The 25,259-nt window shown below is 63.8% G+C and overlaps 1 protein-coding gene across 2 annotated transcripts in view; it reads left to right on the top strand.

Moving 5' to 3' along the window:
• EBF4 (EBF family member 4) overlaps positions 1-15,761 on the top strand; it is a 96,617-nt gene extending 80,856 nt beyond the window's left edge. The window contains exons 13-18 of one of the 2 annotated variants that reach the window (XM_074951985.1): positions 9,163-9,228; positions 10,463-10,640; positions 11,049-11,234; positions 11,775-11,978; positions 12,784-12,859; positions 13,577-15,761. In XM_074951985.1, coding sequence (XP_074808086.1) covers positions 9,163-9,228; positions 10,463-10,640; positions 11,049-11,234; positions 11,775-11,978; positions 12,784-12,854 — 705 coding nt within the window. In that variant the 3' untranslated portion in view covers positions 12,855-12,859; positions 13,577-15,761. Of the gene's footprint in view, positions 1-9,162; positions 9,229-10,462; positions 10,713-11,048; positions 11,235-11,774; positions 11,979-12,783; positions 12,860-13,576 lie in introns of both variants that reach the window. The other variant, XM_074951986.1, reaches the window with a different exon arrangement.
• Positions 15,762-25,259: the final 9,498 nt, after the last annotated feature.

Raw genomic sequence — 25,259 nt, forward strand, 5'->3', positions numbered from 1 at the left:
CTGTGCTCCGGCCCTATGGGGCATCGGCCCCTCCGCCGGGAGTGGGGGGACAGCACGGCATTCTCTGTGCCGCCCACTAGTGTATCGCTGTCAGATAGCCGGGGGGCCGGTGGGTAGAGCAGGGGGTGGGCCTCAGGACTCCTGGGTTCCATTCCTGGCTCTGGGAGGGGAGTGGGGTCTGTGGGTGAGAGCCAGGACTTCTCCCCCAGGCCTGCAGTGCTCCCCTTTCTCCCACCAGCTGTCCCAGGCGTGGGCGCGTGAGGCTTGGGGAAGGGTGCTGATGGGGTGTCCAGGCATCCAGGGTTGTACTGGGGCCACCCACCCCACCCTGGTTCCCAGCTCAGCACTGGCTGGGGCTGCTGATCGGGTTCCCGGGAGGGGAAGGGCACTGTGTCCGTGCTGCAGCCCAGATGAGGGGCCCCCCTCCTTCCCCCATGGCTGGGTGGCTTTGTGCCCCCAGCCCGTGCCCATAGCTGAGATACGTGGTGGGCGCGGGGGTATTGGCTGCATTCAGCCCCAGCCGTAACCAGCTGCCTGGCTCGGCATAGCCGGCCCAGGCCGGGGGCCAGGTGTGCCTGGAGAAGGGCAGTCACTGCCCCCCCGCCACCTGCCCGCGCCCCAGCAATCCCAGGGTCAGTGCCACCCGCGCTGGCGATCAGCCTGAGCGAGCAGTCGGCGGGTGCGGGCCGCAGCCGGGCTTCTCCATGGCGGCATTGATCGGACAGGGATTACAGACGGCCAGCGAGCGCGTGGCTGCCATTGTCCATGCTTAGCTTGACAGCAAGTCAATACCACGGATCTCAGTGGCTGGGGGCGGGGGGCTGGACGGACGGGGCGCTGCCCACCTCGCCCCCACACATGCCGTTGCCGCCCGCCAGGGGGCCCTGGGCAAACAGCTGGGAACCGGGCGGGGGGCCGAGGCCTGGCAGACTCCTTCTCTGTGCCCGTCGCCCCACAGACCAGCTTCCCATGGAGGGGCCTGGGCTGGGGTGCTGTGTGTGTTGTATATCGGGGATGTGTGTGTGTGTGTTTGTTGTGTACCAGTGTGGGTGAGCGTGTGTTGTGTATTGGGGGTGCTGCCTATTGGGGAGGGGTGTTGTGTATCTGTGGATGAATGTGTGTTACATATTAGGGATGTGTGTGTGTATTAGGGGTGGATGTGTTGTGTATCGGTGTGTCTGGTGTTGTGTCTGGGGTGTTGCGTATTGGGGTGTGGATGTGTGTGTGTATCGGGGTGCTGCGTATTGGGGGGGTGTTGTATATCGGGATGTATGTGTGTAGGCATGTATGGGGCGGGTGAGTTGTGTATCGGGATGTGAGTGTGTTGTGTATTGGGGTGTGGGTGTTGTGTATCGGGGTGAGTGTGTTGTGTTGTGTATCGGGGGCACATGTGTTGTGTATAGGGGATGTGAGTGGGTGTGCTGTGTACCTGTGTGGGTGTGGGTGGGTGTGTTGTGTACTGGGGCGGGGGGTGTATCCAGGGAAGGGTGCGCCTGTGCACCCTCTAGTGGCAGACCCCCGTTACAGCACGGCCCTGCCTGCCCCGCAGCGTCCGGTTGCTGTCCGGTGTCCGTGTGGGCAGAGGCCTGTGGGGCCGGGGTGACGGGAGGCTGGGGCGGGCCGGGGGGGCCGGGACTGGAGAGAGGAGAAAGGGGCCCCCGTACCTCCAGCTGTGGCTGTATGGTTGACCCCTGGGGATAAAATCTCGCCGGATGCACCCTCTCCAGAGAGCGCCCCGCCCTGCCCGTCCCTCGCGTCACCCCTCCCGGCAGCCCCCTTGCGGCCCCGGGACTGGGGAGCCCGGGTGCGTCCGGCTGCCCACTCTGGGCCCGAGGCACCCACGGCTCTGCGCTGCACCTGACCCGGGGCTTGTCCCCGGGGATCGAATAGGAGTGGCCACGCCTGGCGCTCCTCAGGACCGGCTGCTGCACTTCCAGCCCCGCCCTCCCGCCCGCCCGCCCGGCGGGTTACTGCTCAGCGCAGACAGGGCTGCAGGGCTGCCCTGGAAGTGGTGCCGTGGCCCCCTTGCCATGTGGACGCCCGGACTCCAGAGGGACCCATTTCCCTGGCGTAGGGGAGGAATCGACGGCGGTCGGCGTGTCCACACTGGCTCCGCACCGCTCTCACTGAACTGCTTGGAACCTGATTTAAATTAAACCAGTGTGACTCGGGGGTGCAGCCAGGCAAGCGGGATCGCTCCCTGTTGGGCTGTATTTCCTGGGAGCTTTCAACACCCTGGCCGGGTAAGGCCTAGGGCCAAAGGAATTGCTGTGGGGCGGGTCTCTGGCCTGTTCTCCAGGAGTCAGACGAGGTGAGCACAGTGGCCCCTTCCGGCCCTGGAATTTATGAATCTATGGATCCCTGGGCCACAGGCCCCCCTGCGCCGGGCACGGCCCAGACACGAAGCGCTGGTCCCTGCCCGAGGAGCTGGCAGTCCGAGGGCCTGATCCCAGCCCCTGGAGCCAGCCGGGGTCTCCCGCCGGATCAGCCCCAGGGAGCGTGGCAGGGGCGTTGGGGAAGGCCGCGCCGCGGGCAGTCACCGTTCGGGCCCTGTGATTGGCGTGGGGAGGCCCGGGATGGCCGGCTGATGACAGGGTGCGCAGCCCGGTGGAAGGAGCCGTTCGTGCAGCCGCGCCGGTGCCGGGAGCGGGGGCCTTGGCCAGCATTTCGTCACTGCAGCGTCTGCAGGCGCTTCGGGGTTCTGCCAGCGTCCTCTCGCGGAAACCTGAGCTCGCCCAAAGGTGGGCAAGGGGTCCTGAGGCCAGCCACGGCGAATCAACCAGGGCTGGCCCCGATGCCCCAGTACAGCACGAGGGGGCGCTGTGCTGCCGGGAGCGGGGAGGGGCTCTGTAGGGGGCGCTCTCCCCAGTCCCCAGCATGCTGCTAGGGGGCGCTGTGCTGCCGGGAGCGGGGAGGGGCTCAGTATGGGGCGCTCTCCCCAGTCCCCAGCATGCTGCTAGGGGGCGCTGTGCTGCCGGGAGCGGGGAGGGGCTCAGTAGGGGGCGCTCTCCCCAGTCCCCAGCATGGTGCTAGGGGGCGCTGTGCTGCCGGGAGCGGGGAGGGGCTCAGTAGGGGGTGCTCTCCCCAGTCCCCAGCACGCTGCTAGGGGGCGCTGTGCTGCCGGGAGCGGGGAGGGCTCAGTAGGGGGCGCTCTCCCCAGTCCCCAGCACGCTGCTAGGGGGCGCTGTGCTGCTGGGAGCGGGGAGGGGCTCTATAGGGGGTGCTCTCCCCAGTCCCCAGCACGCTGCTAGGGGGCGCTGTGCTGCCGGGAGCGGGGAGGGGCTCAGTATGGGGCGCTCTCCCCAGTCCCCAGCATGCTGCTAGGGGGCGCTGTGCTGCCGGGAGCGGGGAGGGGCTCAGTAGGGGGCGCTCTCCCCAGTCCCCAGCATGCTGCTAGGGGGCGCTGTGCTGCCGGGAGCGGGGAGGGGCTCAGTATGGGGTGCTCTCCCCAGTCCCCAGCACGCTGCTAGGGGGCGCTGTGCTGCCGGGAGCGGGGAGGGCTCAGTAGGGGGTGCTCTCCCCAGTCCCCAGCACGCTGCTAGGGGGCGCTGTGCTGCTGGGAGCGGGGAGGGGCTCAGTAGGGGGCGCTCTCCCCAGTCCCCAGCACGCTGCTAGGGGGCACTGTGCTGCCGGGAGCGGGGAGGGGCTCAGTAGGGGGCGCTCTCCCCAGTCCCCAGCACGCTGCTAGGGGGCGCTGTGCTGCCGGGAGCGGGGAGGGGCTCAGTAGGGGGCGCTCTCCCCAGTCCCCAGCACGCTGCTAGGGGGCGCTGTGCTGCCAGGAGCGGGGAGGGGCTCTATAGGGGGTGCTCTCCCCAGTCCCCAGCATGCTGCTAGGGGGCTCTGTGCTGCCGGGAGCGGGGAGGGGCTCAGTAGGGGGCGCTCTCCCCTGGCTGGCTCTGCCCCAGTGCCTCTGGAGGTAGCAGGGGAAGCCTGCTCACCCGCGGTTTGTCGTGCTCTCCCCCCACACCGCCTTGCAGGGGGCACCCTGGGCATGGCCCTGCCTCTGACCCGCCTGGCTAGGCCCCTGCAGGGTGTGGAGCGCCTCTGTGCCCGCTTGCTCTCACGCTGCCCAAGCAGGGAACTGTCACAGGGCTCTTCCAGTCTATGGGCAGCCGGGCACCTGGCCATACCCCGACGGGCCCCCTGGAACCGGGAGCCCCATGTCTCTGGCTGGTGGTTGCCAGGTTCCCTGGGAATCCTGCAGTGGGGCCAGCTGGTTCTCCTCCTTCTTGGGGTGTGTATTGCTCCAACCCGAGCTCCTCCTTGGGCCCCCCCGTCCTGGGACTCCTCCCCTTACGCAGGCCTCCTGGGCATGGCCAGTACCTCAGCCCCACGCCCACCCCCAAGGGTGAGATGAGGAGCAGAGCCCAGGAGACAGGACCCAGCCAGCGCACTGGCAGGGCCAGCTGCAATCCAGTGTACGCCAACGGCTCCCGGGGGCTCTAACGGCCCCGCACCCCTCGCCCCTCCGCATTATCCCTAGTGGGCTGGGGCGCGGGCAGGGAACAAGGGGCAGGCAGCCCCAGCTGTAACTCGGATACCCCCCCCTCCCTGGGGGAACAGCCCCTTCTTCAACTCTGCCAGGTGAATGCAGCCTCGGGGAGCGAGAGTCCCCTCCAGGAGCCACAAGCCCCCACTCCACGGCCAGCCCACACCCCCATCCCTGACCCCTAGCCACAAGCCGACACCCGGGGCAAACAGAACATCTTGGATCCATGGAGAGCTCCCCACGCCAAAAGGAGATGGGGGACAAGCAGCTAGTGTAGGGTTTTGGGGTGAGGTTGTTGACGGCCCCTTTGGGGGGATACACTAATGCTCTGAGCACTGTGCTGCGGGTCCAGGAGGTGCATAGAGTGGGGGCGACACTGGCAGAGCTGCTGCCAGCTCATGCCAAGGTCTCTATGGCTGAACTGAACACTGACAAATATGTATCTTGGATCTGCCTGCCCCTCCCCCCCTCGCCCTCCCCCCCCCCCCCCCCCCGTTAGTGCTGGTAAAATAGGGTTAGGGTTATAAGAATGTTTTTGGTGTTTAGACTTTACTGAACTCTTGTGGGTTGCTGCCAGCATTAATCTCACTTACTGCATCTGTGTCCCGTACTGTAAGGTACTATTTGAGCGGTTGTATTGGGAGCCTCTCTGACATTGTAACTCACCAGACAGGAGAGAGACAGTAACTGGTGTGAAGTGCTGGTCTCCAACAGAAGGTGTTACGTCCTGGCCCACAGGGAAGGCCCAGCAACATCGGACGGACTATTGTGGGACATTAAAGAGGACAAAAGACATTGGCTGTTCTGCCCTCCCTCCGTGAAGATGAGTCATGCAAGTGGATTCCTCCCGTCAGCTGAGTTTGCAGCTCAGAGCACATGGTGGGAAAGGAATAAAAACTCTGGAGGGTGAGGTTTCTTGGCATAAGCAAAAGATCCCCAGTGCTTAGCCTAGGTTAACCCTAAAGGACATAAAGAGCTTGTTTATTATAGAAGATTGGGTTACCTTTTGAAGCTTAAGATTGGAACTCGTGTGTGTGTATGTTTACGTGCTTTAAACTTGTAAATAATTCTCATTTCCTTTTTCTAGTTAATCGTTAGATAGTTTATTGTGTCTCTGGTGTGAGATCTAAGGTGCAACTGACCTGGGGTAAGTGACTGGTCCTTTGGGACGGGAAGTAAGCTGAATATTGCTGTGATTCTTGGTGTAAGGGACCAGCTGTCACTAAGGCAGGCTCACCAGGGGAGCAAGAGAGATCGGAGCACCCAAGGGGACTGTCTGTGACTCCGTGTTGAGGCTGTTATGGTGCATGAGGAGTTTGCACTTGATGATTAGTTGGTGAAATGGAAGTACAGAACTCACAGACCATTTGGGCTCTGTGCCCTGGCTCCTGAGAGCCTGCCCTGAGGTTGGTTCTCACGCTCTGGAGCCCTGCAGGGCAGCCTGACCCCCGTGTAACCGTGGCAGGCGTCACATCTCCCAGATGAGTGATGTTTACAGATCCGGACCCCTGCGCTGTTAAAAGTGTAAACTTGATATTGAGAATTGCCCAGGTCACAGAATAGACATGAGTGACCCATGGGGGGAAAGACCTGGAACAGATCCGTTTGCAGAGGGGAATATCCCATAACAGGAAAACCCCAGATCAGGCGCTGAGAGCTTGGATGCCCAGGGAAGAAGGGGTGGTGAAGCCCCAGGACCCTCCAGCCCCAGATGCCACAGAGGAGCCCCCCGCAGGGGAACTGGCCCGACTGCAACCCCCGAGAGCCCAGGAAGAACATGAGCACGAGAGACTGATGGGGGAACTGTGGGTCAGGGAGACAAGCAGCCCAGACAGTGGCAGACCCCACCAGAGGCAGGTGGGAGCTCCAGCAGTGAATCCCAAAGGACTGGAGCAGTGAAAGGAGTTTCTAGTCCGTCCCCTAAAACACCCCTTCCCAGCACCACGGAGTGGGAGAAAGTCTGCCTGACTGCAGAGAAGAGTTCCTGTCTGCCTTTGAGCTTTTGAGAGACTGTGGGGCGCGCAGTGTCCCAGAGGACAAGCAGATGCCTGTCCTCTTAACCAGATCAGCTGGGAAAGCCAGGCAAGTTTGTAACGATCCGGTGGAGGGCGATGCTGAGGTGGACAAGATGGGTAAAGAAAATGTGTTGAAAAGATTGGAGCTCACCCCTGAGCCCTCTTGAGTGATTAGAGAACCATGGGAGTGTTTGACAGGGTCACTCACACTGAATATGTCCGGTTCAGACTAATACATTTATTTGGGCATAAGCTTTCCTGGGTGGTTTTTTATCCACAAAAGCTTATGCCCAAATAAACGTTAGGTGCCACCAGACTCCTTGTTGTGTTTGTGGCTACAGGCTAACACGACTACCCCCAATACTGAATATGTGCACACAATGGGTCATTGTATGAGACAATGGATAATGAAGGCAGGGGCTGATGGAGATCATGAAAAATATCATTCTGGGATGTATTAGCGGGGCACGAGAAGTAATTCTTCCACTCTACTCCACACTGATACGGCCTCAGCTGGAGTAGCGTGTCCAGTTCTGGGCACCACATTTCAGGAGGGATGTGGACAAATTGGAGAGTCCAGAGAAGAGCAACAAAAATGATCAAAGGTCTAGAAAACAGGACCTATGAGGGAAGATTGAAAAAATTGGGATTGTTTAGTCTGGAGTAGAGAAGACGGAGAGGGGACATGAGAACAGTTTTCAAGTACATAAAATGTTACAAGGAGGGAGAAAAATTGTTCTCGTTAACCTCTGAGGATGGGACAAAACGCAATGGGCTTAAATTGCAGCCAGGGAGGTTTAGGTTGGACATTAGGAAAAACTTCCTAAGTGTCAGGGTGGTGAAGCACTGGAATAAATTGCCCAGGGAGGCTGTGGAATCCCCATCACTGGAGATGTTTAGGAGCAGGTTAGACACACACCTGTCGGGGATGGGCTAGATAATACTTAGTCCTGCCATGAGTGCAGGGGACTGGACTAGGAGACCTCTCGAGATCCCTTCCAGTTCTACGATTCTAGGACCTTGTTGTTAAGAAATTGCTCTATCGCGGTGGATGTGGAATCCCCATTGCTAGAGCTGGCAGCTACCAGAGCAGGGACAAGGACGAGTCACTAACCCGAGGGACTGGGCTCTGACTGAACAATGGGTGTGCGAAGGAGATTGCCTGAGCGGGGAAACCAGCTTGACCAAGTTTAAGGATGCTGCCTTTGGTGGGACAGGACTGAGAGTATTCAGGACAAATTGCGGCAGGAGTGGGGCATGGAAATAGCCCGTAAGGAGGGGAAAGACGGCATAGAATAGGAGAACCCTGAGGTGCGGTCAGGAGCATCGGTGACACCTGGATGTTGGGGGTCGCATCAGGCTGCCCTGCCGGGACTCAGGAGCACGAGCCCCAATCTCAGGGCAGGCTGCCAGGAACCAGGGCACAAGCCTCACATTGGCTGGGAGATCTGTGCTCAGATTTCACCAACCAATTACCAAGTGCAAACTCCTCAGGCCCCGTAACTGCCTGAGCACGGAGTCACAGACGTCCCCTTGGGCGCAGCAGTCTGTCTTGCCACCCAGCTGAGCCTGCCTGTGTGACAGATGGTCCCAAAGAATCTCAGTAACATTCGGGTTACTGCCAGTGCCCAAGGACCAGTCACTGACCCCCGGTCGATTGCACACCACAGAGAACACCTGTAGCCCATCTTGTAATAAATGTATTAATAGGAAAAGGAAGCGAGACTTATTTACAAGGCTAAAGCAGGTAAACATAGATACACAAATGAGTTACAGTCTTAAGTTTCAAAAGGTAAGAGAAGCTTCGATCATAAGAGAGCTCTGTATGACCTTTAGGGCTAACCCAGGCTAAGCACTGGGGCTCTCTTGCTTATGCCTGGAAACCTTGCCCCCCAGAGTCCAAGCCACGTCGAGACACAGTTCCTTCTTCTTAGGGGTTTTATCCCCCTCTCCCCACGTGCTCTGAGCGGCGAACGCAGCTGGTGGGAGGAATCCACTTGCACGACTCGTGTCGGGCAGGACATAACACCTTCTGCTGGAGACCAGCACTTCCCACCCTCATGTCCCTCCCCTGTCTGGTGAGTTACACGGTCACAGGAGCTCAGAGTACGGTGCGGAACTAGCGCCTCCCACGGGACTACGTGGGATATCGATGGGATCCGTGGGGGTGGCAGCTCAAAACAGTCCCTAGAACACCAAAGCCCTTCTCATGCCCCTCGTGCCCGGGGCAGCCAGCCTGGTTCCAGCCGGGTACTGCTCAGGGCTCAGCTGAGACACGGGGACCTTGGCAGGAGCTGGCACCTGCTCTGCAGCATCACAGTGGGGTGATGCCCAGAGGCAAGTGGCGCTGTGGAGGTGGGAATGGGCACGCGCGTGGATTTGGGCAGAGGCAGGGCATGGCCGGGCCACCCCGTCCCAATGGTGATGGGCACCGTGCAGCCCCGCAGAGGTGGGGCTGGGCAGGCGAGGGGTCTGCCGAGCGTCTGGCTTTGGGGGTGGCGCTGTGGAGCGGCCAGGGATTAGCGTGCCAGGCGTGCTGTGCGGGTGCAGCGCCATTGAGAGGCGACAGGAGAACTCTCCTTCTGCTGGGTGTTGCCAGCCTGGGGAGGCCAGGCGGAGCCCCCGCCGGCCACCTCTGAGCCCCCTCTCTCCTCCCAGGAAGTCTTGCTGAAGAGGGCAGCAGACCTGGTGGAGGCCCTGTACGGGATGCCGCACAATAACCAGGTACCACAGAACTGGCGCCCAGCTGAAGACTCTGGCTGGGACGAGGGGGGTGGGAGAATGCCCCGTCTGCCTGCCCATCACCAAGGCGTCTGACCCCCTTCCCTGGGCATTGGCCCAGCCGGAGCTGCCTGACGTGGCTTGGTGACCAAAGTCTCTGATGGCGCGACAGCCCCGCGCTGGCACCCAGGCAGGAGTCGGGACATGGGTCCTGCCACCGCCCAGCCAGAGCCTGGGGCCTGGGGAGACTGTGAGCAGTGACAGTCTCCTGCCCAGCGGGACCTGTCCCGGCCCCCCCGTGCCCCTCACTCTGTGACTGGCTCCTGCCCCAGACTGCGAGCTGGGACCCGAGGGGCCATCTGGCGTCAGTGCCCGCCTCCCTGAGCCCAGGACCGGGGGTGGGCACGGTCTGACACCGTGGGACAGAGATTGGGTCAGATAACACCCCATGCACAGCCCCACCCCCACCCCTTCACTGCCCTGTCCATCCCCTCCACTCCCTGCGCCCTCCCTGCACCCCCACCCCATCCAAGTCCTCCCACCCCCACCCCTTCACTGCCCCGTCCATCCCCCTCCACTCCCTGCACCCTCCCTGCCCCCTCACACTCTGTCCATGTCCTCCCACCCCCACCCCTTCACTGCCCCATCCATCCCCCTCCACTGTGTGCCCCCCATCCCCCTGCCACCCCCCCCGGCCCCGTTGGGGAAGGCAGGGGCGGTGGAGCTGGCTGGGCCCAGCCCCACATCTGCTTCGCATCAGGAATTCCAGGGCCGTTGAGTAAGGAGCGCCCGGAGCTGCCTCCGCCCACGTGCAGGGGCTGCCACTTCCCCGGCCCCCGCTCCCGCGCAGCCTCTGCTGCCTGCCCCCTGGGCGGACCAAAGCCCCAGGAGCCCCCGCGGGTCGGGCCCAGCCCCCTCGGCTCCCTGTGCCCCAGGCTCGGGCTCTGTGAAGCCCCTTTGGTGCCAAGCCTGTCCCAGGCCTGCATGACACAAGTTTGGGAGGCCTCCGCCCCCACCCCCCTCGGCCGGGCAGCCGGGCTCACCCATGCCCCCTGCCAGCAGGAAGGGTCTGAATGAGCTGTGGGGGGTGGGCCCCTCAGGCCGGGACCCTCTGGCCTGGCTGCCTTGCCCTGGCCGCGCCAGGCTTGCCGGGTAGATGCTTCTGCCTGGCAGCTGCCGAGCTGGTCCCTGGCCTGAGCGAGTCCCCGGGGGTAAGTGGCAGCTCCTGTCTCTGCAGGACATCATCCTGAAGCGAGCAGCAGACATCGCCGAGGCCCTGTACAGCGTCCCGCGCACCCCTAGCCAGCTGTCCTCGCTGGCCGGGAACCACGCCCACGCGGGCATGATGGGCGTCAACTCCTTCGGGAGCCAGCTGGCCATCAACATCAGCGACTCGGCCCCGGGCACCGAGCAAGGTGTGTGCGGGGGCGGGAGCCTGGTCAGACCAGACCAGCCCTCGGTGCCACCAGCTGGTCCCTGGGGAGCAGGTGGGTCCTGCGCTGTGTCCCCCGGCCGGGGCAGGGCCCTAGGGACTCTGCCGAGCCCCCGTCTGGCCCCAGCCCTGCCAGCTGCCCACAGGGCTGGGGCTCTGTGCAGGGGGGTGGTCTGTGGTGAGCCCGGGTCAGGGAGGGGAGAGGACTGGGCGTGGTTTCAGATGGGCCAGGGGGTCTGGTGCCGTGTCCTGCCCAGGGAGCCCACTCCCATAATGCACCTGGCCGGGGGGGCGTTCCTTCCTCCCCTGCGACCAGGTAGCGGGATCAGCGGGCGGTGGGAGCAGCCCCCCCCCCAGCCATCCCGCCAACGCTGCCCCTTGTCGCCCGCAGGTTACGCCCGCAACACAAGCAGCGTCTCGCCGCGGGGCTATGTGCCCAGCTCCACCCCGCAGCAGACCGGCTACAACACCATCACGTCCAGCATGAACGGCTACGGGGGGGCGGCCATGACCGGCCTCGGGGTGCCCGGCTCCCCCAGCTTCCTCAACGGCTCCACCGCCAACTCCCCCTACGCCAGTGAGTCGCAGAGGGGCACGGGCGGGCGCTGCCACCCTATGCAGGGGGCACCTCCTGTCGTGCATCCATAGGGGGCTGCACCGGGGGCTCTCTGGGCAAAGGTGACTCCACCGGCGCCCCTAACCCCCCCGGCTCCACCCGCAGAGAGCGCAGGCGGGCACTGGACCCCCAGGTTGCTGCCCACAGGTTGCTCTGTAACCCCATTGGAATGGCTCCCTTCTGGGGGGGGAGGTGTCCCATGTCTCCAGGGCCCCTTGCCCAATACAGCCCTGCCCCATGGCATCACAGAGCCCCTAGCCCTGCCCCCTGCCCGGCGCCCAGCCCCTCTGCTCAGCCCTGCCCTGCGGTGTGCCATGGGCTCCTGTCCTGCACCTGCTCTCAGGGTCTTCCTCGCATGCCACCACCATACAACCTGTGCTGGGTGGGGCAGGGGGCGCCCCCTGGAGTCCCCTGCCCAGCCCCCCCCCAGACCACATCTGATACCCGACTACTCCGCGGGCCCCTGCCAGCCTGTCTGACTGTCTCCTCTGCCCGCTGCAGTCATGCCCTCCAGCCCCCCGCTGGGCGCGTCCTCCATCACCCTCCCGTCCGGCGCCAGCTCCTCCACCCCCGCCGGCGTCTTCTCCTTCTCCCCAGTCAACATGATCTCCGCCGTCAAGCAGAAGAGCGCCTTCGCCCCCGTGGTGCGGCCGCCCACCTCCCCCACCCCCACCTGCACCAGCACCAACGGGAACAGCCTGCAGGGTGAGTCGGCTGCACCCTGGGGGCTGGGAGGCCGTGTGGGTCGCCGTGCGCCCCCTCTGGATCCCTGGGCAGCGGGGGCCCAACAGGGCCTTGGCCTGGATTCCCACAGGGGGCTGGGATACTAATGCCCTTGATGGGCGCAGCCAGTGCTGGACTGGCACAGCTAGGTATTCACCCAGGTGCCGCCCCGCCAGCCAAGGTGCCGAGCTCCTCTCCCTCCCACTCTGCTCCCAGCCCAGGATCCAAGCAGGGAGCCTGGCCAGGCCCGCGTCCATCTGTCCCCCATGCTTTTTGCCTCTGTTCTTTTTGGAAGCGTCAAAGTCATTTCCCACTCTCCCGCCCTGCGGCAGCCAGTCCCGCAGGTTGACTATGCACCGCTCCAGCCTGCTCTAGCAGGTGTTCCCTTCGGATCACATGGCGTTCCCACTGCTCCTGCCTTGGGACACCTCCTCGCAAGCGCCGGCGCCTTCTCTGGACCAAGATGTGAGGCCTACCTCTGGCCAGAGACTGGGCAGAGCGGATCCTGCTATGGCCGGGTGGGGATCCCCTGCAGAGACCAGGCGGAGCGGGGCCCGCCGTGGCCAGGAGGGAATCCCCTGCAGAGGCTGGGCAGAGCGGGGCCCGCCGTGGCCAGGTGGGATCTCATACAGGGGGCAGGGGGCCTGTAATTCCTGGGGGCCGGGTGCGGATTGGCCAGTGGGCTGGGGGGTAAAGTGGCCGCACTGGCTCCAGTTCTCCCCTCCCGCCCGTGTTGACACTTTCCCTCTCTTCTTCCCTCCCCGCTGCGCTTTGCTCGGCTGCCCAGACCAGTCTTTCGAGGACTCCGACAAGTTTCACCCCCCTGCTCGGTCGCTCCAAGGACTGGCCTATTCCTAGACACGGTACGTCTGTCCACGGGCTCTGCTGCCCCTGTGTGAGGAGGGGGGCCGTCCCCCAGGGCTCTGGGCGGGGCCCCTCCGCATTGCGGGAATCTTCGCGTTGCAAGCCGGGCTGGGTGGGACCCAGGCTCGCCCAGTGGCCTCTCCCCATCGCCGATGGGAGCGGGCCCGGCCCGGTGACTAGGGCATTGGCCTGGGGAGACTCTGAGAGCCTGTGAGTGCCCCGGGGCCACCGGTCTGCACCGCCTGGCATCCCACACTGCAGCATACCCTGACCTGGGCTGGACACACCGCGGCTGTGGCCGTCCCTGCCGTGGGGATGGGAAGTCGTGGGACATCCCCGGGCAGCGGGGCCAGGCCCCAGCGAGCCCTTGGTTCGTGGCCCTGCCCAGTGCTCTGAAGGGGCGAGAGGCTCAGGACAGCTGCTGGGGATCCTGGCATGCCTACCCGCCTCTCTCCATGCGCCGGCATCTGCAGCGCTGAGCTACAAGCCCCCCGGGAGGGAGCGGGCGGCGGGACGCTGTTGTGGGGAGGCTCCCAGGTGCCTGGCGTGGCAGCCCCTCCCAGCTCCGTTCTGCTCCCCCACACGACGCCCTGCTGCTGGGGCTGGCGCTTCCCGCTCTCCCCGGCTGCATGCGGCACGCAAGCGCCCCCCCCACCCCGCCCCCCCGTAGCCCCCAGGCCAGGGATGCTGGCCAACGCCTTCTCCTTCTCTTGCAGCCACGTCGGGTCTCATCGTGCTGCCCATGTGACCCGGGACTGGACCAGGACCCCGGAGGGAGCAGACCATGCACGGGGACCGAACCTCACCATTGACTCTGGGGCCCCCCAGGGGCTGTGGGGGGCTCGTGCCCACAGGCCCCCCCGCTCCAGTGGTGGTTCGGTGGGAAGCCAGGCTGCGGCCAGAGGGGAAGCCGTGCCCTCTAGCCAGGGGCAGTTCTCCTGCCAAGCTCCTGCCAGGGCCTGGCGGCATGGACAGGCTGGGTCCCTCCACAGGGTAGTGCAAAGGGATGGGGGCTGGCTGGGGGCAGGGGTCTCTCACTCTGACTGCACCTCCCGCTCCTTCCTTCGGGGAGCTCCCCCGGGCTGCCCCAGCCTGGCACAGGAATGCCGCTCCTGGCCGCCCCAGGTGGTGAGCTCCCGGTAACACCCCCCGAGCAGTGCTAGGCTAGGTGTGGGGCACTGCCGTGGGGGGAAGGGCCCCTGCTGGGGAGCTCTCCCCCATGGCTCTGCCCTGGGGCTTGAGAAGGGAGCTCAGAGAGGGCAGCTGCCCGAGCACAGGCTCTGGGGCCAGGAATCTTGGGTTCTGATCCCGGCTCCGCCCGACTGCCTCTGTAGCCTTGGCAACCGGCTGCCCCTCTTTGGCCCCATCTGGAAAGGGGGCTGGCAGGGGGCCGAGGGTGACTTAGTGACTGGGCCGGATTCTGGTCTTTGGAGTGCTGGCACCACCACGGGCCAGGCCACGGGCTGACCAGAGCCTGGCCCAGCTCACTCGCTCTGTGGGGGGGCACTGGGGCGACCGCAGGCCGCTGGCGACGTGTCCTGCGCCCCACAGCATCCGAACTAACTGCCCAGAGTCCGGGGAAGCCCAGAGACCTGGGGGTGGGAACTGACCATTCCCACATTAACCAAACTTTATTATTTTAACGTCAAAACCCCAAACCCCAGCTCAGGGGCCGGGCTGGAGTTTGTGGGCAGAGGCTCAGGGCAATTCGTGCCTTTTCCAACCCCCCCCCCGGGCATGCCCCGTCTCCTACGCGCTGGGCAAAACCTGGGGAGAGTCGCTCCCGGCACGCCTGCTTTGTTTCCCTCCTGCCTGGCCACGCATCTCTGGAAGGGTCACCTAAGCGGGGGGCAGGAGCCGGGCAGCCAGCCGGGACGCCAGGGCAATGCAAGAGGGGCTCATGGCACCAGAATCTGCCCCGGCACAGCCCAGAGCCCGCAGCGGTCAGAGCCCGGCCCTAGAACCGCAGCTGCCGGGGTTGGCCGCGCAGGCCCCAGCCCCTCGCGCCTCCCTTCCCAGCTCGGATCGTGGGCTGGTCGCTCAGCACCGGGATGTTCCCAGATGTTCCCAGCCAGCTATGGAGCTGCCCGCCCACAGATCCCCCACAGGCTGCTTGCTGGGACCGCGGCAGCCGGCACCGGAGCAGCCTCGTTAGCCCAGGCGGGGTAGTTTGGTGTGGAGCTCGGCCAGGTCTGGCTGGGCCCAGCCCTGCGAGCCGAGGAGGAACCGGAGCCCAGGCCAGCTGCTGGTTTGCTCTCCCAGGGCCGCCTCCAACGCCCCCTGGAGTCCCTGGGTCCCCTGGGCTGGGGGTCCGGCCTCTGCCCTTCCCCGGGCCCGGGGCAGGAGTTAGCAAAGCGTGAGAGGCTCAGGCCGGCTCCGGCGAAAGGCAGCTCCCTTGGTGGAGCGCACGGCCCTGCCGCGCTGGGAGAAACGCTGTGTGTAAAGCCGGCGTTGGCATTTTCCATTCGGCTCCGTTTTAACCCTGCAGAGCCAGGCCTGAGCCGCGGCCCCTGGGCCCAGATGCCGAGCCAGAGCTGCCGGCTTGGAGATGTAATAAATCCCCCCAGCCCCACCCCTGGGATGTAGTACCGGGAAAGGGGGCAGGAGGAGTTTCGGGCTCCTTCGCCCCAGGCGGCAGCGAGGGGCCCAGATTGTGTCAATAAGGGAAAGGGAAGGCCCTGGTGCCAGCTGGGCCCCCGGCTTCTCCGTGTTTCTCTGGCTGCCGAGCGGGTGCCTCCCGCACGTTGACTTTTTTACTCTGTCTGTCGTCGTCTGTGAAGCCTGTACAGGAGCCCTGGCGCTACCTTCATGCACTGTGTAAATGTAAGCACATGTAAAGCGAATATTAGCCTCCTTATCCACCCGCTAGGCGCTGGGGCCTAGAATATACTGCCCGACGCTGCCTTCCCCGGGTGCTCCGTGTGTCGTCTCTGCCCCGCGCCGAGCCACGCCAGGGCCGGGGAATCCCAAAAGGCCCAGCTTTGACCAGGCTTTCTCCGCGCCAAAGCCTCAGGGCTGGGCCAGCGCTTGGTTACGCTGGTGAAAATCCAGAGCAAGGCCATGGATGGTGGTGGATTTGCGCCCATGTAGCTCCCTGAGTGGCTGTGGGGCAGAGGGCTGCTATGGGGCGAGGGGGTTCTGGCCATGGACTCCCAGCAGCAAAACTTGTCCTAGGGTCAGAGATGCGAGGCCAGAAAGGTCACCCAGCCAGGCTGCCCTCCTGCATAGCCCTGGGCAGAGACCCTGGCCAGTGCCCCTGGCCCGCCCAGAACAGCTCGGGGAGCCCGAGGCATTTTGTAGCCAGACGTCCCATCTCGAGCCTGGACACCAAGCACGGGAGACTCCCCGTGCCCCTGGGCGCGCACGCCCCAGGGCCAGCGCCCCCCGCCACCACCTGGCTGCCCCATCCTGCGTCACTCGCACCGGCTCCCCACGGCAGCAGCTGAGGGTCAGCGTGGGAGAGCCGAGCTCCAGGGAAAGCCCCTTGCGGGATGAGCCAGGCTGTTCCCCCGCCCTGGCCAATGCAGGCTGGGCCCCCCGAGTCCATGCTGCAGTGCTGCGGCCAGTCTAGTCCCAGCCCTGCCCTCGGGGACTCGGCCACGCTCAGGCCGGGCACCGTTTCCCAGCCTGCGGCCCACCCCCTCGCTCTCCGGTCTTGTGCCCCACCGGGGGACCAGCCCCCAGGGCAGCACTGGGCCCCGGCTCCCCACAGGACCAAGGCTGAAGGCATCTGTAGGGGGGCAGGGAGCTACCCATGTGGCGAGGAGACAGGGGCCGAGGGTGTCTCCGGTCCCAGTGGGGTTTCGCAGGCTCCATCCAGCCCATGAGGGGGTTGGCTCAGGCTGGCAGGCAGCAGTTGGGGGAAAGCCCTTGGCTGCCCAGCCGGGCACCCGCAGCCCTGGCACAGCTGCCTTAGCCCAGCCGACACCCAGTTCTGGGAGGAGCGATGCCCAGATACGCCCGGGCCTGCTCGGCACAAGCAGGAGGGAGGCAGAGAGCCAGAAAGACCCTCTCCCTGGCCCCCGCCCGCCTCACTGGGGCTGCAGAGCCATGCGGGGGGAGAGTCCAGCCCTCCAGAATCTGAGCCCCACGCTGGGGGACAAGGTGACTCCCCCCCAGCCCCGGCTCTGATGGCATTTGAGGCCAGGGGACTTGGGGGCTGGGCCTGTGCCACGTACAGGACCCCAGCTTGAGGTGAGGGGCCTGGGCTAGGGTGGGGCATGGGGCAGGGTGACGCCAGCCTACGGAGACGCTGGGCGCACAGGCAGCCGCCAGCTGGGAGCCAGGCAGCACGAAGAAAGAGGTGGTGAGACCACGGGCAGTCATGGGATGAGCTGGACGCTAGACAACATGGCCCACCAAGGCAGCATGGAAGGGGGCGGATACAGGCAGTATGGCCCGGGGGCAGATCTGGCGCAGAAGGGGGCGGATACAGGCAGTACGGCCCGGGGGCAGATCTGGAGCGGAAGGGGGCGGATACAGGCAGTACGGCCCGGGAGCAGATCTCGCGCGGAAGGGGGCGGATACAGGCAGTACGGCCCGGGAGCAGATCTGGAATGGAAGGGGGCGGATACAGGCAGTACGGCCCGGGGGGCAGATCTGGCGCGGAAGGAGGCGGATACAGGCAGTACGGCCCGGGGGCAGATCTGGCGTGGAAGGGGGCGGATACAGGCAGTACGGCCCGGGGGCAGATCTGGCGTGGAAGGGGGCGGATACAGGCAGTACGGCCCGGGGGGCAGCTCTGGCGCGGAAGGGGGCGGATACAGGCAGTACGGCCCGGGGGCAGATCTGGCGTGGAAGGAGGCGGATACAGGCGGTACGGCCTGGGGGCAGATCTGGCGTGGAAGGGGGTGCACACACACACACAAGCGTGCGCACACACATATGCACACGTGCAGACACACGTACACACTTGCACACACATGCACGAACCTGGGGTGCCCTGCAGGATTCGGGCTACCCCACCCCCCACACACACACCCCTCATCCCCGGCTCCTTTAGCCAAGCCCTGTCCCGGAGCTCCCTGGTCTGGCTGTCCTGGGCATGGGGAGCCCCTGGATCAACGGGCTGATGCCCGTGCCCCACTCAGTGGCTGTCAAACCGCACCGGGGGCCCTGGGCGCAGCCCCCCGGATGCTGGCGGGCCCCTGCCTGGCCCTGGCTCTGCACTCGAACCCTCTGGGTGGTGCTGCTTTCCCTGCGCTCAGCAGAGCCGGGGGCCCGAGCCAAGGCAAATATCCTGTCTCCGCCTCCACAAACCGCAGTGCGGCCCAGAGGAAGCAGGTGCAAGCCCCACGGCCTCCAGTGTGGGCCGCAGGGCCAGATCAGCCCTCCCCTCGCCACCCACGCCAGATCAGCCCCGTCCAGATCAGCCCCCACCACGCAGTCCTGCAGCCACTGCGCCCGCTCGCCAGCACACGCGCAGGTATGCACCAGGCTGGTGGACTCAGGCTACCCACCATTCACCCCACACGGGGGCTGGGCCCAGCCCAGGCAGGTGGGGGAGACGCTGGGCTCTGGTGTTCCTCTTTGGGCCTCCCTCGCATCGTTACAGAGCACAGAGGGTCAGGATACCTGGGGGGGTCCATCACCAGCTCTGCCACTGACAGCCTGAGTGGCCTTGGGCAAGTCACTGCCCACCTCCGTGCCTCAGTTTCCCCATCTGGCGAAGAAGGCTAACCCGCCTTCCTTTCTCTGTGGCGACTGTACAAGGGCTGGGCCTGGCCCCTACCCTGCCAGCTCTGGGTGGGGGCAGGGTGAGAGCCCCAAGACACGGCTCAGTCTCACCCCAGTCCCCACTTGACCCACGTGAGTCAAGCCCTGGCCCGGGGAAAGCGCTGTGGGGCTGTAGCCCCCGAGGAAAGGGCAGGGGGCCGCCTCCAGCATGGGCCAGCAGGAAGCAGTGGAATAGGAGCGGTGCTGAGCCCCGCCCCAGCTGCATGGGCTGGGCCCCGGGGAGCCCTTCGCCGGCCAGCGCGGAGAGCAGGGCCCTTTGCCAGGGGGCTAATCGAAGCCAGATCCATCCCTCCCAGCCTCCTGGCTTGTGCTGCATGAGGGGGGTCCGGGGGGGGGGGGTGGTCACGTGCTGCCTGCCAGGGGGGCGAGAGCTGCAGCTGGGACCCGTGGACGGGTGGTGGGAGTGGGGGCCCGGGGCAGGAGGACTGGGCAGCCCGAGCTCCGCCCGCCATGCCAACGGGAAACCCGCACCACCAGAGCCCGACTGCTGCTCCCCAGCCGGCCTTGCACTCGCCCCAGCCTGGAGAGGGGTGAGGGGGCTCCAGCTCAGGACCGGCCCCGGCTCCAGCTTTCCCTGGCAAACTCCAGAGCAGCCCACCTTTGCCCAGCATGCTCCGAGCTGCAGGGCTGCCGCGGGGGTGTGGGGTGGGGGTGCGGAGAGGGGAGCCAGTTGGGGGAGCAGGGGGCTGCCATGGGAAGGACGTTTCCTTCTCCCCCAGCGCTCCGTCCCTTCGACACTAGCCAGCCCCAGCCCCCGACCTGCTGCCGGCCCAGGAGCTGGCCTGGGGCAAACGGGGGCACTGGACTTGCAGGGGACTTGGCTGGGCTCAGGGTTTATTTCATTACTACGGGGCCCGCGGCAGTGCTGCCTGGGGCTCGCCCATACACAGTCCCGAACCCGGTGCCTGCGGGGTGAGGGGCGGGAGCTGGGCCACGGCCGACAGGCTGGCAGCCGGGGCCCTGGCAGTGGCGGGTCTCTGATGCCCAAGCACCTGGGAGTGGAGTTGGCAGGCAGTGCCCGGCCTGGAGGGGCTGCCCCACTTCCGACTGGGTGGGATGGGCCACGCCACGGCTCGGCAGCCCTCGCTGAGCTGACCTGGGTCTGAGGCAGAGCCCAGGCCCCGGCTGCTTGGGGGAGCATCTTGACACGCGCACCTGTGTTTCATGGCACAAGTGCTGTGGTCACCCCCAGAGCCATGGCCCGCGACGCAGAGGCGGCCGCTCCTGGCTCCCCGACATCCCCAGACGAAAGGTGCCACATCAGAGCCAGGGCAGATACCGTCCTGGCTGGTCTGTGTCACCAGCTCCCGCCACCAGATGGGATCAGCGCTGAGCAGCTGTGTGTCATAGCCCCTGCACTGCTCACCGCTAACGGCGATTGGGCACTTCCCTGCTCAGTGACACGGCCGAGGGAGAGCACCCGGGTTCAGGGTCCAGCTTGCAACAGCCCCGAAATCCCACTGGGGCACGGCCCCTGGCCCTGGCATGGAGCCCCATTAGCAATAGGCTGCCCCCAGCAGATCTCAGCACCTGGGCTGGGAATCCGGGCTTGTGATTGAGAACCGCACCAGACAGGTTCAATCCTCAACAGCCCCCCGGACCCTGCTGCCCTTCCCCCTCTCCCCTCCCCAGAGTGACTGACATCAGTTTGAACTCTAGCGTGGGCTCATTTCATAGAGTGGGAAACTGAGGCACAGAGTGAGGGAGTGACTTGCCCGAGGGCACACAGTGAGTCAGTGGAGGAGCTGAAAATAGAACCCAGGAGTCCAGGCTCCCAGTCCCCTGCTCAGACCTAGCTCTCCACTGGCTCGTGCCTCCGCTAAGTGGGTGCTGTCTGCCCCTCCCCCTCCAACTAGCTTCTGGAATTTGAGGTGCTTTCTGGAAAGGCCTGGGCAATCCCTGTTCAGCACTGGTCCCTTGAGGGCCCCCCCTGCTCACATCCATGGCCTTAAAGTCACCCCGTCCTGCACAAAATCCACACTTGATGTTCCTGCTTCCTGTGGTGGTGAGTTCCGCCGGCCAGTCACTCGTGGCACAGGGCTCGGAACAGGGGCTCCAGCCCAGGGGCTCTCAGCCGATCACTGTGGACAACCCCCCGTGCTGATCTCTGCCCCCCAGGGCTGACCCCAATCCCTTCCATTCCCTCCACCTTCCTCCTTGTCTGCCCCCGTTCCTCCTCTCCCCTCCCCATTCCCTGCCCTCCTCCTCCTGCCCAGTCCCTTCCCCTGCCCAGCTCAGCCACCCTCCTGGGCCTCCCTCTTGCTCACTGCAGGGAGCTCTCAGAAGCCTCCGGCTGGGGACACACGGGTTGGGGGGCCTCACATGAAACCCCCCTTTGATGCCAGCAGCTTGCTGACGTCCCCCTCCTTTGCCACCTCCGCCCTTCTTGCTCCTGGATGGGAGGTGCTGGCCTATCCCACACCTGCTGTGCGGCAGCGGGAGGGTCCCCTGCAGACCACCCACCGCCGGGCTCCCCACGCTGAGGCAGACCCCTGCAGGACTCCCCCCTCCGCGGCCCCTCTGGCCTAACCCCCAGCTCCTCCTCCCAGCCCGGCTTCCTTGTCCCACCACCCGGACCCCGCTCAGGGGCTTTGCTCTCCGCCTGGCTCCCTTGCCATGAGCCCGGGACTGGACAGCTACAGGTATGGGGCCAGCCCCAGGGCTTCCCCAAGGGCTGGGGGGGAGGGCTGCAGGAGAAGGAGGTGGTGCAGGCTCGGGGGAAAGGGCTGCAGGCCTGGCTGCCAGACAGGAGGGGAAGGAAGAGGGGGAGCAGGCGAGGCTGCCAGGGGCGGGGGGTGCAGGCTGAGCGGGGGAGCGGGGGGTTTGGCTGGGGGAAGGTTGCCCAGCAGCCCCAATGCAGCCGAGCAGGGAGGGCCGGCGGGGGGCTAGGAGAGGCTGGGTGGCCTGGCTGTCGCCCCGTGGCCCCCTAAATCCTCCCCAGGAGGGAGCCGCTCAACCAGCAGCCCCGGCTCAGCCTATAAACACCTTGGGTAGGCGGGGGGGAGGAGGGGGAGTGTGTGCACCAGGCGGGCAGGGAGCCGGGGCAGAGGGGGGTCTGGGGTGTCAGGCCCGGAGCCACATCCCAGCGACACCAGGGCCGCCCGTGTGCGTGACCGGGGCGTGAGCCCCGGCGCCACCCTGCGGGCGGGTCGCTGCATGCGTCCTGCCCCCGGCGCAACCCCGGCCCACGGGGTACGTGGGCCTGGCTGGTGCCCGCCTCTGTGCCCTTGTGTGCGGCTCCGCCTGCCCCTCCCCGCGTGTGAGACGTTTCAGACCCAGCGGGTTCTCTGGGGCCTGTCTGTGAGCAGAACCCGCAGGGTCCGGCGGAGGGGGCCCCCTGCCCCGGGGAGCTGCGTAACATCGGAGCCCAGCCCCACGCGGCGGGCGAGCAGAATCTCCAGCCATTCCCTGGCCCCCCGGCCCACCACTCCCATCGCCCCACGTCTGAGCGCGCAGGGAGGGGCGCTCCGCCAGCACCTTCCAGCACACGGCGTTGGATCCAGCCGGCCTGCTACCCCCCCCGCTCCGTGATGGGGCGCCCGCGTGGGCGGCAGAGCCGGCTCTCCAGCACCCTGAGAGCCGCGCTGGGTTTGCACCGGGTGCTTACGTTGCCACGATACGCAGAACCCGCCCCCGTGATGCCATCGTCCGACGTGTTTGTTGCTGCCCCAGGTCCTCCGCTTCACCCTCCAGCACCTGCGGCCAGGGGCTGATGTCTGAGCCCCTCAGGGCACCCGTACTGTAAGGAATGGGCTGGCGTGAGCTTGTCACCACTGCCCTCTGCTGGATGGAATCACAACTGCTCTATTGTGTGTCAAAGTCCCTACACTGCTCATGGAGATTCTCCTTTAGTTCGAGGAGAGTCACTGTGTTCTGGGAGAAGGGGGAGCTGAGTTCTGTGTCCCCCCTGCCACCTTGGGGTCCAGCACAGTGACAGACGGTGAGTCTCACAAGCCGTGGGTTTGTTACGGTGCCAATTAGTGACATGGCTGAAGGAGGAGGCTGGGTCCCAGCACCCCCAACCAGAATCCTAGAATCAGAGAAGCTCAGGGTGGGAAGGGACCTCAGGAGGTTCTAGTCCCACCCCCAGCTCAAAGCAGGACCAACCCCAACTAAATCATCCCAGCCAGGGCTGTGACCAGCCAGGCCTTAAAAACCTCTAAGGATGGAGATTCCACCACCTCCCTAGGTAACGCATTCCAGTGTTTCACCACCCTCCTAGTGAAAATTTTTTTCCTAATATCCAACCTAAACCTCCCCCACTGCAACTTGAGACCATTGCTCCTTGTTCTGTCATCTGCCACCACTGAGAACAGCCGAGCTTCATCCCTTCAGGTAGTTGAAAGCAGCTATCAAATCCCCCCTCACTCTTCTCTTCCACAGACTAAACAATCCCAGTTCCCTCAGCCTCTCCTCATAAGTCATGTGCCCCAGCCCCCTAATCACTTTTGTTGCCCTCCGCTGGACGCTTTCCAATTTTTCCACCTCCTTCTTGTAGTGTGGGGCCCAAAACTGGACACAGTACTCCAGATGAGGCCTCACCAGTGTCGAATAGAGGGGAACGATCATGTCCCTCGATCTGCTGGCAATGCCCCTACTTATACACCCCAAAATGCCATTGGCCTTCTTGGCAACAACAGCACACTGTTGACTCATATCCAGCTTCTCGTCCACTGTCACCCCTAGGTCCTTTTCCGCAGAACTGCTGCCTAGCCATTCGGTCCCTAGTCTGTAGCGGTGCATTGGATTCTTCCATCCTAAGTGTAGGACCCTGCACTTATCCTTATTGAACCTCATCAGATTTTTTTTGGCCCAATCCTCCAATTTGTCTAGGGCCCTCTGTATCCTATCCCTACCCTCCAGTGTATCTACCTCTCCTCCCAGTTTAGTGTCATCTGCAAACTTGCTGAGGGTGCAATCCACACCATCCTCCAGATCATTTATGAAGATATTGAACAAAACCGGCCCCAGGACCGACCCTTGGGGCACTCCACTTGACACCGGCTGCCAACTAGACATGGAGCCATTGATCACTACCCGTTGAGCCCGACAATCTAGCCAGCTTTCTATCCACCTTATCGTCCATTCATCCAGCCCATACTTCTTTTACTTGCTGGCAAGAATACTGTGGGAGACTGTGTTAAAAGGTTTCAGAGTAACAGCCGTGTTAGTCTGTATTCGCAAAAAGAAAAGGAGGACTTGTGGCACCTTAGAGACTAACCAATTTATTTGAGCATAAGCTTTCGTGAGCTACAGCTCACTTCATCGGATCCAATGAAGTGAGCTGTAGCTCACGAAAGTTTATGCTCAAATAAATTGGTTAGTCTCTAAGGTGCCACAAGTACTCCTTTTCTTTTTGTGTTAAAAGCTTTGCTCAAGTCAAGGAATAACACGTCCACCGCTTTCCCCTCATCCACAGAGCCAGTTATCTCGTCATAGAAGGCAATTAGATTAGTCAGGCATGACTTGCCCTTGGTGAATCCATGCTGACTGTTCCTGATCACTTTCCTCGCCTCTAAGTGCTTCAGAATTGATTCTTTGAGGACCTGCTCCATGATTTTTCCAGGGACTGAGGTGAGGCTGACTGGCCTGTAGAGGGCGGGTTGCAGAACCAAAATCAGGGTGCATGGCCTGGTGCCAGCCTCTGGGGTCAGATTCCCCCCAGCTCTTTGCACAAGCTACAGTGAAAACCGTGCAGAAGAGACAATCTCTCCCCCTGCAGGGCCCCGGGGTGGCCCATGTGCAATGAGCACCCGGTACCACTGCGCTAGATGCTACCCGTAACACCAATCAGAAAATCACTAGCCCGGAAATGAGTCATTGCAGCTGGATCAGTAGCCGCAGCTCAGATTGGATAAGAGCCTCCTACTGCTAGCAGCTAACAGAGCGACTCCTTTAGCTCAAGTGAGCAACACACGTGTTGCAATGCCAAAGACTTGGGGGTCCTTGGCTCTTACCCTGAGTCTGGCATCGGAGCCTTCTGGGACTCCCCCAGCAGGGCCCAGATGTGCCAGTGTAACGAGGCTGGTTCTGGCGGGACCCAACAGAGAGGTGCCAATTCAGGACAAATTGCTTCGAGCAGGGCAGTTACAGCCCAAGGCTGGGGTTTCTGTGCACCCCAAGGCAAACCAAACCAGCCAGACAGAGAGGACTTTGGTCTCACCCCACTGGCTAACCACAAATCACACAAGCAATTCCCTTAGACACCCCAGTTTCCCAGTTTCACCACCAGTGCCCCTCGTTATGGGGACAGATGGTTATGAAAACCAAATACCCCAGTAAAAGAAAAAAGGTTCCCTCGACCCCAAAGGACCAAGTCCCAGACCCAGGTCAATACACAAGTTAGATCTTACCCACAAATCACGCTGTTGCCAATCCTTTCGAATCTAAAATCTAAAGGTTTATTCATAAAAGGAAAAAGAGAGAGACGAGAGCGAGAATGGGTTATATGGAATCAATGACATCCAGTCATGGCCAAGTTCTTGGTTCAGGCTCGCAGCAGCGATGGAATAAACAGCAGGTTCAAATCCCGTCTCTGGAGAACATCCCCAGCTGGGAGGGGTCCTTCAGTCCTTTGTTCAAAGCTTCCGTGTAGCAAAGTCCCTCCAGAGGTCGGAAGCAGGACTGAAGACCAGATGGAGGAGCTGCCGCAGCTTTTTATAG

The sequence above is a fragment of the Natator depressus genome, chromosome 4, assembly GCF_965152275.1.
Source record: "Natator depressus isolate rNatDep1 chromosome 4, rNatDep2.hap1, whole genome shotgun sequence".
Taxonomy (NCBI): Eukaryota; Metazoa; Chordata; order Testudines; family Cheloniidae; genus Natator; species Natator depressus.